This window comes from Saccopteryx bilineata, chromosome 5 (assembly GCF_036850765.1).
Source record: "Saccopteryx bilineata isolate mSacBil1 chromosome 5, mSacBil1_pri_phased_curated, whole genome shotgun sequence".
Classification (NCBI taxonomy): domain Eukaryota; kingdom Metazoa; phylum Chordata; class Mammalia; order Chiroptera; family Emballonuridae; genus Saccopteryx; species Saccopteryx bilineata.
The window spans coordinates 71,858,310-71,874,212 of NC_089494.1; the positions used below are offsets into that span (position 1 = coordinate 71,858,310).

The following is a 15,903-nucleotide window of genomic DNA, read 5'->3' on the forward strand; positions in this document are numbered from 1 at the left end:
AGGGGTCAGGAAACTTTTTGGCTGAGAGAGCCATGAACACCACATATTTTAAAATGTAATTTCGTGAGAGCCATACAACAACCCGTGTACGTTATGCATTATCCAATAAAAATTTGGTATTGTCCCGGAGGACAGCTGTGATTGGCTCCAGCCACCCGCAACCATGAACATGAGCAGTAGGAAATGAATGAATTGTAATACATGAGAATGTTTTATATTTTTAACATTTTTTTTATTATTAAAGATTTGTCTGCAAACTAGATGCAGCCATCAAGAAAGCCACATCTGGCTCACAAGCCTAGGTTCCCGACCCCTGCTTTACATAATTCTAGTAATTATAGTTAAAAATAAAAAAATACCTAAACTATGAAGTAATAATAACATGGTACCACAAGAATAAGATATTCCTTGATGAGTAACATATAGATCATAAAAGATAGTTACAAGAATGATTTTGTAAGTTGATTAATGCAAAAAGAAAAAGAACATATTAATTATTTAGCCGACATTACCTGAACAGTCCTTCCAGACCTCTATACACTGAGTATCCCTACCTTTGGAAAGTTAAAAGAGAGAGAGAGAGAAAGGTCTACCTTATTTGAACATTATACACTAAAGCTCTACTTATTACAGCAGCTAAACCAGTAATCTAATACTGTAGAGAATATCAAGCATCCATTTTTACAAAAAACAAATTATACTCCTCTTCAGATTCCTTTCCAAGGCTGAGGAAAAAGAAACTTCCTCAGGGATGTTAATTGAAAGATTTTTATCTCTATTTTCATTCAAACTTGAACCTTCACAATGTCAGAAGTCAGGTTAACCATCAAGAAGAGCTTCATGAATTCAGACTTCTGCCAAAAGAGAGCCTCCTCTGATTATTTTTAAGAGAACTAGATGCTCTTAGAGGTCATGTAGTTTAGACTGTAAACAGATAATGAGGAAAAATAATAATCCTACATAAATACAATATACTACCTACATAATTTGATAAAAAGTTCAAGTTAAAGCTCTCTACATTCCTGAAAGTCTGGCTCCTGTGGCTTATGTTTGGGGCTAAGACAAAATCAGTAGAACTGCTTATGTACATAGTAATATATATTTATCCTTTACCTCAAACTCTTTATAATCTGAGTAAACCATAAGGTTCTACAATGTTAACTGTTTACTTCGGCATGGGTGAATTGCCAGGGATTCCATGATTTTATCTGTCCTTTCTTCTTCATGTGTTCTCATTGAGACTTATACCACTTTTGAAATTGCATTAAACAAATAATACTTTTGGAATTATAAAAGTCTTTTAGAAAAAGCATTAAAATATGTTTTAAAAACTTCCAGTTTCTGGTATAGCATACAAGAAGCTAGGACTAGACGCTCGAATACTCCACTCCAACCTAAAAACAAGGAAAAAAGCTGAACAAACTCAATGTTATATAACATGTATGGGTACAAGTGAATGAATTAAAATATACAGCATGGATAAAAAAGATAGACACCAATTTATGAACTGGATGACTCTGGGGGCAAAGGGGAAGGAATGGAGATGAGCTGAGGGGTGTCAATTGTCACATCACGTTTATTTTGAAATTTGAAGAAAACATGATAAAACATTTACATTTGTTAATCTGGTGTTTTATAACTTTAGTTTTTCCATGTTTTTAAAATGCTTCATAATTTTAAATAAATGTCTATTAAAAAGATCCTCTTTAATTATTTGATAAGTACTAGTGTTACATTACCACCCTTCCTGTCCCTGGCACTGTTCTCTATGTATCCATCTCTGTGTGATTGAATATTCTCTGGGCCTCTATCCTCATCTGTAATAAGACTATCATTTAAGATTCTTTCTAAGTCACTCTAGGAGCCTTCCCTTCCCCATCACCTTATGCCTGACAACCCCCCTTAAGGTTTGCTCATTGAGTCTGTTATCAATGCATCTTCCTTTCCCCTCTAAGTCTCCTTCTTTGAAAAGTCACAGGAAATATTTGACCAAAGCATGCTCAGTAATTGAGTTTGCTAGAACTCTAGAAAACTTAATTGTTTTCCATTTAAAGTAAAGAGCCTGCATTTTCATTTGTCATCTTTGCTATAAAAGAGGTGTGAGGAGGAGGAGGTAATAGAAAAGATACTCCAAGGGGGTGGGGAGTGGGGCAGGGAGGCTATTGAGTTCTTACCTGGGCATCAGTCTCCAGCCAAGGAGCAGCTAATTGGGGATGGACTAAAATGTGGCCATCGTAGCTGTCTCTGGACAATCTGGTTAGGCACCGTGGGCAGAACAGACTATACTCTGCAGCTGGAGCTGGGTGGGGGCGCTGCCCAGATCAGAAACATCTTGTAGCACCTCGCGTGAGGAAGCAGCACCTTTTGGCTGGGCAAGTCCCTTGAGGGGAAACCGCCCAGGGCTGAGGCAACCAAGCGAACTGCGGCTGAGGAGTGGGGGCGGGGCCAGCGCCCCGGGAGGCACCGCTCGGTCCAGGTGTCCTGCAGCGCGCAGAACCTGGGTGTGCGAAGTCCCCGAAGAGGAAGGTCCGGGCTCGAGTGGCGTACCCACGACCGTGAACCTTTCACCTGTTGCGAGCAGGTGCAGCCATGGGCTACCAGGGGCAGCAGCCCGTCGTCCCACCACAGGTAAAACTGGAGGCTGGCGCTGAATCTGAAGCCAAGTCCCCTCAAGTTTCATTCACCCTGCAACAGAGGTCGGCTTATCTTACCTGGGGTCCTTGTTTAGCAGTACTGAAAGTTCTCGGGGAGGAAAAGTTTTGCCTTGATCTGACTTTTCCCCTCTTCGTAGGCATTTTTCTATGTAATCTGTTTAATTTCACAAAATCGTTATCACTGGCTCCCTAACAGATCCTGTACTCTGGGGTCCCATGTAGCAGCCCATGAACTGCAGCTGTAACCAGGACTTTTTGGGGTGGAGTTTGTTTAAAAACCTCTGATAAACTACTAGCTATTATTGTTACTCCTTATTATCTTCATCCTTATTTTCTTGTATTTGATTTAACTTATTATTATTACTGCTGTCGTGTTAGTTCACTATACTGCATGTTCGACGCTTTTCTGTTTTTTGAAGTGTAAATATTTGCTTAATTATATATATAATTGTCCACTTTATATATTTAAATAGAGCGATCAAGATGACAAAGAAACCCTCGTTTCTGAACATAAGCACAAAGGGAAAACTTGTCGTCAGTCCGCTGCTGTTTTTAATGTTGTCAACTCTATTATAGGATCTGGTACAATAGGTTAGTTGCTTTGTTGTTGTTGTTGTTTTTAATTTTAATTTAAAATACCAAATGAAAGACTTTTATTATGCTGTTAATATTTATTGATTTATTTTAAGTAAAGATCGTAAATGATAAATTGGTAATTGTCTTCTATAAAAGCCTTCCATATTTTTCCAGTGTAAGAATAGGCATCACATCAATCCCTTTTTTCATGAAGATGGGGTTGTGATACACACTCTTTCCACATTTGAGAGCATCTTACACATGTGTTAGGATAAGTGGATCAGCATATGAGAGATGCGGAAAATTTTTTTATAGGCAGCATGGTCAAATGATAATGTTACCTAATTTACTTTATCCCTCCTTCTAAAGTGTCCATCATTACTGAATCATGTTTCTATAACCGTTTAGAGGTGTAAAATCTCCAGATATTTGGAAATACTGAAGGTATAAAAGTTTAATATGAAAACATAAAAATATTGTGAAAACTTAAATCCAAACAATATTTCCGTACTCATCTATATAGTGTTAAATTTAAAGTACAGCTTTATTCATTTATATTAATTTTAAATATTACTTAATCAATAAATAAAAATTGGTTAAGTAAAAGTGCATGTGATTTTTTTTTTAACAAAGGAGCCAAATCATAATTGAAAGAAATGAACACTTCATATTTTCCCAATTTGAAGCAAGGGGGAAATTATGGTGAAATTAATTGTATTACTTTATAGTAATGAAGGTAGTTATTTTTTCCATACTTACTATTCTTTTTTTTTTTTTCTTAAGTGAGAAGCAGGGAGGCAGAGAGACAGACTCCTACATGAGCCCCAACTGGGATCTAGTCGGCAAATCCCCTATGAAGGGATGTTCTGCCTATCTGGGGCCGTTGCTCTATAGCTCAGCAACTGAGCTATTTTAGCACCTGAGGTGAAGCCACAGAGCCATCCTCAGTGCCTGGGGCCAACTTGCTCCAACTGAGCCATGGCTGCAGGAAAAGAAGAGATAGTGAGAGGGAAGAGAGATGGGGAGGGGTAGAGAAGCAGATGGTCGTTTTTTGTGTGCCTTGACCAGAATCGAACCGGGACATCCACATGCCAGGCCAACACTCTACCGATGCTTTACCATGGAGCCATCTGGCCAGGGCCCATACTTACTATTCTTTCTGCTAGTTAAAAACACTCAATTTGCCCTGGCCGGTTGGCTCAGTGGTAGAGCGTCGGCCTGACGTGCGGAAGTCCTGGGTTCGATTCCCGGCTAGGGCACACAGGAGAGGCGCCCATATGCTTCTCCACCCCTCCCCCTCTCCTTCCTTTCTGTCTCTCTCTTCCCCTCCTGCAGTGGAGGCTCCATTGGAGCAAGGATGGCCCGGGCGCTGGGGATGGCTCTGTGGCCTCTGCCTCAGGCGCTGGAGTGGCTCTGGTCGCAACAGTGCGACGCCCCGGAGGGGAAGAGCATCGCCCCCTGGTGGGCAGAGCGTCGCCCCTGGTGGGCGTACCGGGTGGATCCCGGTCGGGCGCATGCGGGAGTCTGTCTGACTGCCTCCCTGTTTCCAGCTTCAGAAGAATACAAAAAAAAAAAAAAAAAACAAACACTCAATTTAAGAAAAAGTAGGAACAAAACAGAATTTTGCACTACTCATTGAGAATATTAATTTTTTTCCTGTAAAGTTTTGACATTTTAGTAAGTCATCATTGAATATTTATCTGGATTGAGTTACTTTTCTTACCTTTCTGAAGTTGATGTGTTTTTTTATTTTGCTTGTTTCCATAGATAATTTTCTTTTCAAATGGCACATCAGGTAGTTACCTGAAGCACAGCAGTAACAAACAAGGTCAATGACTTGTTTGAAATGTTGGTTCTATGTACCACAGAGGGGTGGGCAGCTCTCCTTGGCAGAATTCCAAACTTCATTCCGGATATGAACCCTTAAAGCTGACCCATGTCAGCAACATTTAAAGTAGCACATTTTTTTTTTTTTACTTTTATTTTTTTTCTGAAGCTGGAAATGGGGAGGCAGTCAGACAGACTCCCGCATGCGCCCTACCGGTATCCACCCGGCACGCCCACCAGGGGGCGATGCTCTGTCCATCTGGGGCGTCGCTCTGTTGTGACCAGAGCCACTCTAGCGCCTAAGGCAGAGGCCATGGAGCCATCCCCAATGCCCGGGCCATCTTTGCTCTAATGGAGCCTTGGCTGCGGGAGGGGAAGAAAGAGACAGAGAGGAAGGAGGGGGGGGAGGGGCAGAGCAGATGGGCACTTCTCCTGTGTGCCCTGGCCGGGAATCGAACCCAGGACTTCTGCACGCCAGGCCGACGCTCTACCACTGAGCCAACCGGCCAGGGCCCAGATTTTTTTTTTAAGGAAAAATTTTTCATAGAGTAAAAGTTCTGGGTGGAAATATTTTAAATATATTTTATTTTAAACTTTTTATTGTTCATAATCTAATATTGTTAATTTCCCCTCAAAATTTAAAGAAAATATTTAATATTACCCCCCTTCAGCTTTATAAAAATGATTTTCCTTCTCATTTTTCTCCCCTTCTCTTATGTGGTTGCTCATTTTGACGTCTCCAATCCCATTACCCTCCGTGCTGTCTAATCCTCACATGCAGAAAGCTTTGGGTCATTACTCTCTACTTTCTAGGTCATGCGATCCCCTCACCCTGACATGAACATTATCTGTGTGAACTAGCGTCTATTTTTTTCATTTGTTGTTTTCTTACTCTTATTCCATCATCTCATAAACCTGCTCTCTTGACGTGTCCTTCACTTTAATATATATTTTATTTTAAAATAAGTATCAGTATGCTGACATTTAATTTTAGTAGTCATATGCACTGTTTATACTTATGTCATATAAATATATCAATTTACTTAGCTTATATACAGGAATTGGGAAAATTTTCTATATTTCTATGTTTTATTAACATGATGGATGGGGCATTTTATGTTTTTCCAGGATTGCCATATTCAATGAAGCAAGCTGGCTTTCCTCTGGGAATATTGCTTTTATTCTGGGTTTCATATGTTACAGGTAAAATTATATTTTCTAATCCCTCAACTTAAATTGCACAAGGACTATTTTATACACATATACTCATACACACACTCTGTAATTGAATTTACTAATTTTACTGGATCAAAGAATCCTAAAGAATTTAGACATTTATGTCTGAGGAGATTTACTTCCCTTGCTAATCCTCTGAACAAATTAGAAAAGCATTATACATTACCAAGCCTAAATCCTTTTCATGTGCCTTTTCACTTCATGGAGAAAGTGGTAGGAGGGGGAGTCATTTCAAAGGCTGATTAAAGCTAAGACAGCTATGCTCTGAAAATGTAGTCATCAGGACTTCCTTTCCCACAGTGGCCATGGGCAGGTGCACTTGAAAAAGCAACCTTTCCAGCTATGTTTGTGCAGGTGAAACTGAAAGCCCTGATATTCCCACCTCATCCATGCTCAAGCTCCACACCTGCCACTGTCTTTAAGTGCAACAATAATGTGCTTTTCTACTACTTCTCTTCTGCTTCCCACTTGTGTGACACATTCGTTCGCACCCACGTTTTGCTGCTCCTATCTAAGTGCAGACTATACAAACTCATAATCAGCTCCTCTTCCTGTTATCCTCATCTCTCCCTTGAGAGATCCCACCAACTAACCCCATGACAAACACAGGGTCTTTCCCAGTGGTGGCAATCAGATCATTTAACAACTGGTTCTCTGCCCTAGTGACCGTTTTAAGTATAATAAAATATACATATATACCAAAAAGTAGTTTATTATTTCATGCATTTAATACTTAAATAAGAACAGTGAAGAGGTACACAAAACTAGATTATATTATAAGAAAGCATTTTAAAATATTAATGAAAAAATATTAAATAATACCTGACAAAAAACAATAAAATTGTTATTTAAGATATTTCCATTTTGCTTCTTGATTGGCATCCTCACTTGCAATTTTTTTTTCACCTATGGACAGAATTAATATTACTACAGGCATTTAGAATACGCTGTTGTGCAGATAAATGTAAATGTGTGATTTCCACATTGGGTGGCTGCCCAGGTGCCCGCCTTAGAGGGAACCCTGATTACAAGTGTCATTTTAACAACCAGTTCACTGAACTCAACAAAAAATTAGGTATCAATTCTGCTGAACCAGCGCGAACCAGCTGAATTCCACCACTGGTCTTTCCTCTACCTTTGAATCACTGAAAAAGAAGCAGCAATTACAAATAGATACCAGCTGCTGTTGCTGCTATGATGGCTACTAGCGGTAATCATCTAGATCAGTGGTCCCCAACACCCAGGCCACGGACCGGTACCAGTCCGTGGGCCATTTGGTACTGGTCTGCAGAGAAAGAATAAATAACTTACATTATTTCTGTTTTATTTATATTTAAGTCTGAACGATGTTTTATTTTTTTAAAATGACCAGATTCCCTCTGTTACATCCATCTAAGACTCACTCTTGACGCTTGTCTTGGTCACGTGATACATTTATCCGTCCCACGCTAAAGGCCGGTCCGTGAAAATATTTTCTGACATTAAACCGGTCCGTGGCCCAAAAAAGGTTGGGGACCTCTGATCTAGATGCCTTTTTACCTGGCAATGCATAATGCCCCCATTGTTCCCTTCTCCAGAGTGTTGATCTGGGCCTCAATGGCATCACCTTCCAGTGAAGTTATGACCCTCAGCTGCCATTCCTCAGCCTTCAGTCAATGATTGACCAATATAGAAGCCCTGCCTGCAGGAGAGGGACCAGTGAGTGGTGCAGTTGAAGCTCCAGAGTGCTTCACTGCATGGCTATGCTTCTGCTAGTCTCCACCTGAGATCTCATCCTTGTTGAGCTGTTTCCTGTGCCCTGTCCCCTCACTCCCCTTCTCCTGGGAGCACCCCCTCAAATCCCTTACCCAAGAATCTTTATCTCAGTTCTGCTCCTGGAGCCACTATGAAGATGCTGTCTCTCGTAAACTCTCAGGCTCCCAAGCTCAGTCTGTAACTGCTGTTTTTCTCAGGCTGAGGAAGAGTAAAGAATGCAAGAGTTACCAAAGTCAAAGGTTCAAATGCACTGGGCTCCCTCCACCTGCTTTCTTCTCACCTCCCAAACCTAAGCTGCTTTTAGCTTCTACAGCTCTTAATTTGTAGTTTAATTAGTAACTTAGTAATGTGGGGTTTATAACTTTGTGCTAATTAAGAGTTGCTGGTGTTTAGGAATTGTATTCTGTTCATCAGAGCATTTATCACACTAAAAATTTCCACTTAAAGATTTAACCTGTTGTTTCTAATTTTCTGCTTCCCAGTCAATCAGCTCTCACAAATAATTAATTTCCATCCAGGCATAACAACCATGGCTTAAGTGCATTGTAAATATTTACTAATATTTATTTATTTATTTTACAGAGACAGAGAGAGTCAGAGAGAGGGATAGACAGGGACAGACAGAGAGGAACGGAGAGATGAGAAGCATCAATCATTAGTTTCTTGTTGTGCATTGCGACACCTTAGTTGTTCATTGATTGCTTTCTCATATGTGCCTTGACCGTGGGCCTTCAGCAGACCGAGTAACCCCTTTCTCGAGCCAGCGACCTTAGGTCCAAGCTGGTGAGCTTTTGCTCAAACCAGATGAGCCCATGCTCAAGCTGGCAACCTCGGGGTCTCAAACCTGGGTCCTTGGCATCCCAGTCCAATGCTCTATCTACTGCGCCTCTGCCTGGTCAAGCAATAAAAAATTTAAAAATATATATTACCTAAGAATTCAATACTTGGAGAATGAACAGTTTACTAAAGCCATATAATTTATATATTATACACAAATAAATCATGCTGTGAATAACTTTCTCAACTAATACTATATATAAATAGCAATCATTATGAACAGTTTTTTGCAAAGGCATGTATTACAAAGCCATTAATCAGTGGAAATTACTCTTTAGTTATATGATCAAAATCCTTAAATAATTTTGATAAAGGACAACCACACAAAAGCAAAAAATATTGTATAAACTATGATTCATTTTTATTTTTAATTAGGCTTTTAAAAGCAAAATTTACAAGTAGGGTATAACATTAAATTTTTCTTTAAATTGATGCTGTAGTAACAGAATGATTTGTCTCTAGTATTATTCTTTTGTCTTTTTAAGGCCTCTAATGAGATTTGGCCAGTTAAACAGTAGTTTTTCCAAGTTTGTTTTCATGCTTGTAAAATGTTGAGAAACACAAAGAGAATTATAAATATTTATAACAAATAATTTTATTTTAAATTGCTATAAGATTTTTTATTTAGATGGTGAATGCACAATAAGATATACAGATAATGTGTTATAGAATTGTATACCTGAAACCTATATAATTTTATTAATCAAAGTCAGCCCAATAAATTCAATAAAAATAATTTAAAATTGTTTTTATTTGTTGAATAGAGCAAAATAATTTTTATTGTAAGCATAAAAGATTATTTAAGCCTGACCAGGTGGTGGCACAGTGGATAGAGCATCGAACTGAAATGCAGAGGACCCAGGTTCGAGACCCCGAGGTCGCCAGCTTGAGCACGAGCTCATCTGGTTTGAGCAAAAGCCCAACAGCTTGAACCCAAGGTCGCTGGCTCCAGCAAGGGGTTGTTCGGTCTGCTGAAGGCCCGCAGTCAAAGCACATATGAGAAAGCAATCAATGAACAACTAAGGTGTTGCAACGCACAATGAAAAACTAATGATTGATGCTTCTCATCTCTCTCCATTCCTGTCTGTCTGTCCCTGTCTATCCCTCTCTCTGACTCACTCTCTGTCTCTGTAATAAATAAATAAATAAATAAATAAATAAATAAATAAATAAATAAAATGGGGCAGACCTGTGGTGGCGCAGTGGATAAAGCGTCGACCTGGAAATGCTGAAGTTGCCGGCTCGAAACCCTAGGCTTGCCTGATCAAGGCACATATGGGAGTTGATACATCCAGCTCCTCCCCACCTTCTCTCTCTCTCTCTCCTCTCTCTCTCCCTCTCTGTCTCTTTCTCTCCCTTTAAAAAAAAAGATTATTTAAAAGAAAACTTTCATGTTGAATAATATAGAATCATTCATGGATTACTTAAACTTTGTATATAATACATTTAAAGGGAAATCAAAACATTATATAGTGGTTGATATTTAAGATTCTGAAAAATTTTAATATATTTATAGCCTGTGTTTTACAAGCAGATGAAGTCATTTATATTTATTATTGACTAAATTCTTAGCAAACTGTTAACTTCAAGTAATACATTTTGAACTTTTTATGAAACTTAGCATTCTCATTCTAAAAATACAGTTCTTCATCACAAATTTACAACATTTGTGAAATTGGCTACCTTTTCTCTGTTATTCAGGTTTTCTTTTTTTTTTTTTTAATAAATTTTTATTAATGGTAATGGGATGACATTAATAAATCAGGGTACATATATTCAAAGAAAACATGTCTAGGTTATTTTGTCATCAAATTATGTTGCAAACCCCTCGCCCAAAGTCAGATTGTCCTCCGTCACCCTCTATCTAGTTCTCTGTGCCCCTCCCCCTCCCCCTAACTCTCTCCCTCCCTCCCTTCCATGTCCTCCCCCCCCCACCCTTGGTAACCACCACACTCTTGTCCATGTCTCTTAGTCTCATTTTTATGTTCCACCAATGTATGGAATCATGTAGTTCTTGTTTTTTTCTGATTTACTTATTTCACTCCTTATAATGTTATCAAGATCTCACCATTTTGCTGTAAATGATCTGATGTCATCATTTCTTATGGCTGAGTAGTATTCCATAGTGTATATGTGCCACATCTTCTTTATCCAGTCTTCTATTGAAGGGCTTTTTGGTTGTTTCCATGTCTTGGCCACTGTGAACAGTGCTGCAATGAACATGGGGCTACATGTGTCTTCACGTATCAATGTTTCTGAGGTTTTGGGGTATATACCCAGTAGAGGGATTGCTGGGTCATAAGGTAGTTCTATTTGCAGTTTTTTGAGGAACCACAATACTTTCCTCCATAATGGTTGTACTACTTTACAGTCCCACCAACAGTGAATGAGGGTTCCTTTTTCTCCACAGCCTCTCCAACATTTGCTATTTCCCGTCTTGTTGATAATAGCTAATCTAACAGGAGTGAGGTGGTATCTCATTGTAGTTTTGATTTGCATTTCTCTAATAACTAATGAAGCTGAGCATCTTTTCATATATCTGTTGGCCATTTGTATCTCTTCCTGGGAGAAGTGTCTGTTCATGTCCTCTTCCCATTTTTTTATTGGATTGTTTGTTTGTTTGTTGTTGAGTTTTATGAGTTCTTTGTAAATTTTGGATATTAGGCCCTTATCTGAGCTGTCGTTTGAAAATATCAGTTCCCATATAGTTGGCTGTCTGTTTATTTTGATATCAGTTTCTCTTGCTGAGCAAAAACTTTTAATTCTGATGTAGTCCCATTCATTTATCTTTGCCTTCACTTCTCTTGCCATTGGAGTCAAGTTCATAAAATGTTCTTTAAAACCCAGGTCCATGATTTTAGTACCTATGTCTTCTTCTATGTACTTTATTGTTTCAGGTCTTATATTTAGGTCTTTGATCCATTTTGAATTAATTTTAGTACACGGGGACAGGCTGTAGTCGAGTTTCATTCTTTTGCATGTGGCTTTCCAGTTTTCCCAAAACCATTTGTTGAAGAGGCTTTCTTTTCTCCATTGTGTGTTGTTGGCCCCTTTATCAAAGATTATTTGACCATATATATGTGGTTTTATTTCTGGGCTTTCTATTCTGTTCCATTGGTCTGAGTGTCTATTTTTCTGCCAATACCATGCTGTTTTGATTATCGTGGCCCTATAATATAGTTTAAAGTCAGGTATTGTAATGCCCCCAGCTTCATTCTTTTTCCTTAGGATTGTTTTGGCTATTCGGGGTTTTTTATAGTTCCATATAAATCTGATGATTTTTTGTTCCATTTCTTTAAAAAATCTCATAGGGATTTTGATGGGAATTGCATTAAATTTGTATATTGCTTTGGGTAATATGGCCATTTTGATTATATTTATTCTTCCTATCCAAGAACAAGGAATATTTTTCCATCTCATTGTATCTTTTTCGATTTCCCTTAACAATGCTTTGTAATTTTCATTATATAGGTCCTTTACGTTCTTTGTTATGTTTATTCCTAGGTATTTTATTTTTTTTGTTGCAATCGTGAAGGGGATTATTTTTTTGAGTTCGTTTTCTAATATTTCATTGTTGGCATATAGAAAGGCTATGGACTTTTGTATGTTAATTTTGTATCCTGCGACCTTACTGTATTGGTTTATTGTTTCTAATAATCTTTTTGTGGAGTCCTTCGGGTTTTCGATGTATAGGATCATATCATCAGCAAAAAGTGATAGCTTTACTTCTTCTTTTCCGATATGGATGCCTTTTATTTCTTTGTCTTGTCTGATTGCTCTGGCCAGAACTTCTAGCACCACGTTGAATAAGAGTGGAGAGAGTGGACAACCCTGTCTTGTTCCTGATTTAAGGTAGAAAGTCCTCAGTTTTATGCCGTTTAATAGGATGTTGGCTGATGGTTTATCATATATGGCCTTTATCATGTTGAGATATTTTCCTTCTATACCCATTTTGTTGAGAGTCTTAAACATAAAATTGTGTTGTATTTTATCAAAAGCCTTTTCTGCATCTATTGATAAGATCATGTGGTTTTTGTTCTTTGTTTTGTTGATATGGTGTATTACGTTAACCGTTTTGCGTATGTTGAACCATCCTTGAGATTCTGGGATGAATCCCACTTGATCATGATGTATTATTTTTTTAATATGTTGTTGTATTCGGTTTGCCAGTATTTTGTTTAGTATTTTAGCATCTGTATTCATTAGAGATATTGGTCTGTAGTTTTCTTTCTTTGTGCCATCCTTGCCAGGTTTTGGTATGAGGGTTATGTTGGCCTCATAAAATGTGTTTGGAAGTATTGCTTCTTCTTCAATTTTTTGGAAGACTTTGAGTAGAATAGGAACCAAGTCTTCTTTGAATGTTTGATAGAATTCACTAGTATAACCGTCTGGGCCTGGACTTTTATTTTTGGGGAGATTTTTAATAGTTTTTTCTATTTCCTCCCTGCTGATTGGTCTGTTTAGGCTTTCTGCTTCTTCATGACTCAGTCTAGGAAGGTTGTATTGTTCTAGGAATTCATCCATTTCTTCTAGATTGTTGTATTTGGTGGCATATAATTTTTCATAGTATTCTACAATAATTCTTTGTATATCTATGATGTCTGTGGTGATCTCTCCTCTTTCATTTTGGATTTTATTTATTTGAGTCCTATGTCTTTTTTCCTTGGTGAGTCTTGCCAAGGGTTTGTCAATTTTGTTGATCTTTTCAAAGAACCAGCTCCTTGTTTTATTGATTTTTTTCTACAGTTTTTCTGTTCTCTATTTCATTTATTTCTGCTCTGATTTTTATTATCTCCTTTCTTCGGCTGGTTTTGGGTTGTCTTTGTTCTTCTTTTTCTAGTTCCTTAAGGTGTGAAGTTAAGTGGTTTACTTCGGCTCTCTCTTGTTTGTTCATATAGGCCTGAAGTGATATGAACTTTCCTCTTATTACTGCTTTTGCTGCATCCCAGAGATTCTGATATGTCGTATTTTCATTTTCATTTGTCTGTATATATCTTTTGATTTCTGCGCTTATTTCTTCTTTGACCCATTCATTTTTTAGAAGTATGTTGTTTAGTTTCCACATTTTTGTGGGTTTTTCCCCCTCTTTTTTGCAGTTGAATTCTAGTTTTAAGGCTTTATGATCAGAAAATATGCTTGGTACAATTTCAATTTTTCTAAATTTGCTGATATTGTCTTTGTGGCCCAACATATGGTCAATTCTTGAGAATGTTCCATGTACACTAGAGAAAAATGTATACTCTGTCGCTTTGGGATGAAGTGTCCTGTAGATGTCTATCATATCCAGGTGTTCTAGTATTTCGTTTAAGGTCACTATATCTTTATTGATTCTCTGTTTGGATGACCGATCTAGAGCCGTCAGCGGTGTATTGAGGTCTCCAAGTATGATTGTATTTTTGTTAGTTTTTGTTTTAAGGTCAATAAGTAGCTGTCTTATATATTTTGGTGCTCCTTGGTTTGGTGCATATATATTAAGGATTGTTATGTCTTCTTGATTCAACTTCCCCTTAATCATTATGAAATGACCATTTTTGTCTCTGAGTACTTTTTCTGTCTTGTAGTCAGCATTATTAGATATGAGTATTGCTACACCTGCTTTTTTTTGGGTGTTGTTTGCTTGGAGTATTGTTTTCCAGCCTTTCACTTTGAATTTGTTTTTATCCTTGTTGCTTAGATGTGTTTCTTGTAGGCAGCATATAGTTGGATTTTCTTTTTTAATCCATTCTGCTACTCTGTGTCTTTTTATTGGTAAGTTTAATCCATTTACATTTAGTGTAATTATTGACACTTGTGGGTTCCCTACTGCCATTTTATAAATTGCTTTCTGTTAGTTTTGTATCTAGTTTGATTCTTCTCTTTTGTTTTTCTGTCATTTGTTTTTGTTTGTTTGTGTTCCATACTTCTTTCCTCTGTTGCTACCTTTTTTAAGTCAAGTGTTTTTGTGGTGGTTTTTTTAAGGGTGGTTACCATTAAGTAATGAAAAGGGTACCTACCATATTCATTGTAGTACCCTATCTTATAAGTATTTCTGCACTTCATCATCCTTTGCTACTGTTAATCTCCATCCTCTCCCCCCTTTTTTTCCTTTGTTGTCACAGTTTAAGTTTGGTTTTATTGTGTTCTTGGTGGAGCTGTTACTTGTGGTGTTGTTTTCTTTTGTTCTTTGAATCTGGTTGGAAAAACCCCTTTAGTATTTCCTGGAGTGGGGGCTTTCTGTTGATAAATTCTCTCATCTTTTCTGTATTTGTGAATGTTTTTATATCTCCTTCATACTTGAAGGATAGCTTTGATGGGTATAGTATTCTTGGCTGAAAGTTCCTCTCTTTCAGGGCTTTAAATATTGGGGTCCACTCTCTTCTAGCTTGTAGAGTTTCTGCTGAGAAATCTGATGATAATCTAATAGGCCTTCCTTTATATGTTGTACTCTTCTTTTCCCTGGCTGCCTTGAGAATTTTTTCTTTGTCATTGGTTTGTGTCATCTTTATTATGATGTGCCTTGGAGTGGGTTTGTTGGGGTTAAGAAAACTCGGTGTTCTGTTTGCTTCTTGAATTTGAGGCTTTAGTTCCTTCCACAGGCTTGGGAAGTTCTCGTCTATTATTTGTTTGAGTATATTCTCCATTCCATTTTCTTTCTCTTCTCCCTCTGATATACCTATTATTCGTATGTTATTCTTTCTGATGGAGTCAGACAATTCCTGTAGGGCTTTCTCGTTTTTTATTATTTTTGAGTCTCTTTCTTCTTCTCTCTGTTGTGCCTCAAGTTGTTTGTCTTCTATTTCACTAATCCTATCTTCAATCTGGGCTGTTCTGTTAGCTAAGCTTGTTACCTCGTTTTTCAGCTCGTGAATTGAGTTTTTCATTTCTGTTTGATTTGTTTTTATAGTTTCAATTTCCTTGGTAATATATTCTTTGTGTTCATTGAGTTGTTTTCTGATCTCCCTATATTGCCTTTCTGTGTTTTCTTGTATATCTCTGAGTATTTTTAAGATTTCTATTTTAAATTCTCTGTCATTTAGCT

General features: G+C 37.8%; 1 protein-coding gene and 1 non-coding gene across 3 annotated transcripts in view; both read left to right on the forward strand.

Annotated features, from left to right (window-relative positions):
- Window positions 1-2,314: 2,314 nt before the first annotated feature.
- Window positions 2,315-15,903, forward strand: part of SLC38A11 (solute carrier family 38 member 11) — a 70,768-nt gene continuing 57,179 nt past the window's right edge. Inside the window, exons 1-3 of one of the 2 annotated variants that reach the window (XM_066280301.1) lie at window positions 2,315-2,628; window positions 3,128-3,245; window positions 6,186-6,260. In XM_066280301.1, coding sequence (XP_066136398.1) covers window positions 2,590-2,628; window positions 3,128-3,245; window positions 6,186-6,260 — 232 coding nt within the window. In that variant the 5' untranslated portion in view covers window positions 2,315-2,589. The remainder of the gene's footprint in view (window positions 2,629-3,127; window positions 3,246-6,185; window positions 6,261-15,903) is intronic. The other variant, XM_066280302.1, reaches the window with a different exon arrangement.
- On the forward strand, window positions 4,414-4,489 carry TRNAV-GAC (transfer RNA valine (anticodon GAC)). The gene has a single exon. It is a non-coding gene; the product is annotated as a tRNA-Val (tRNA).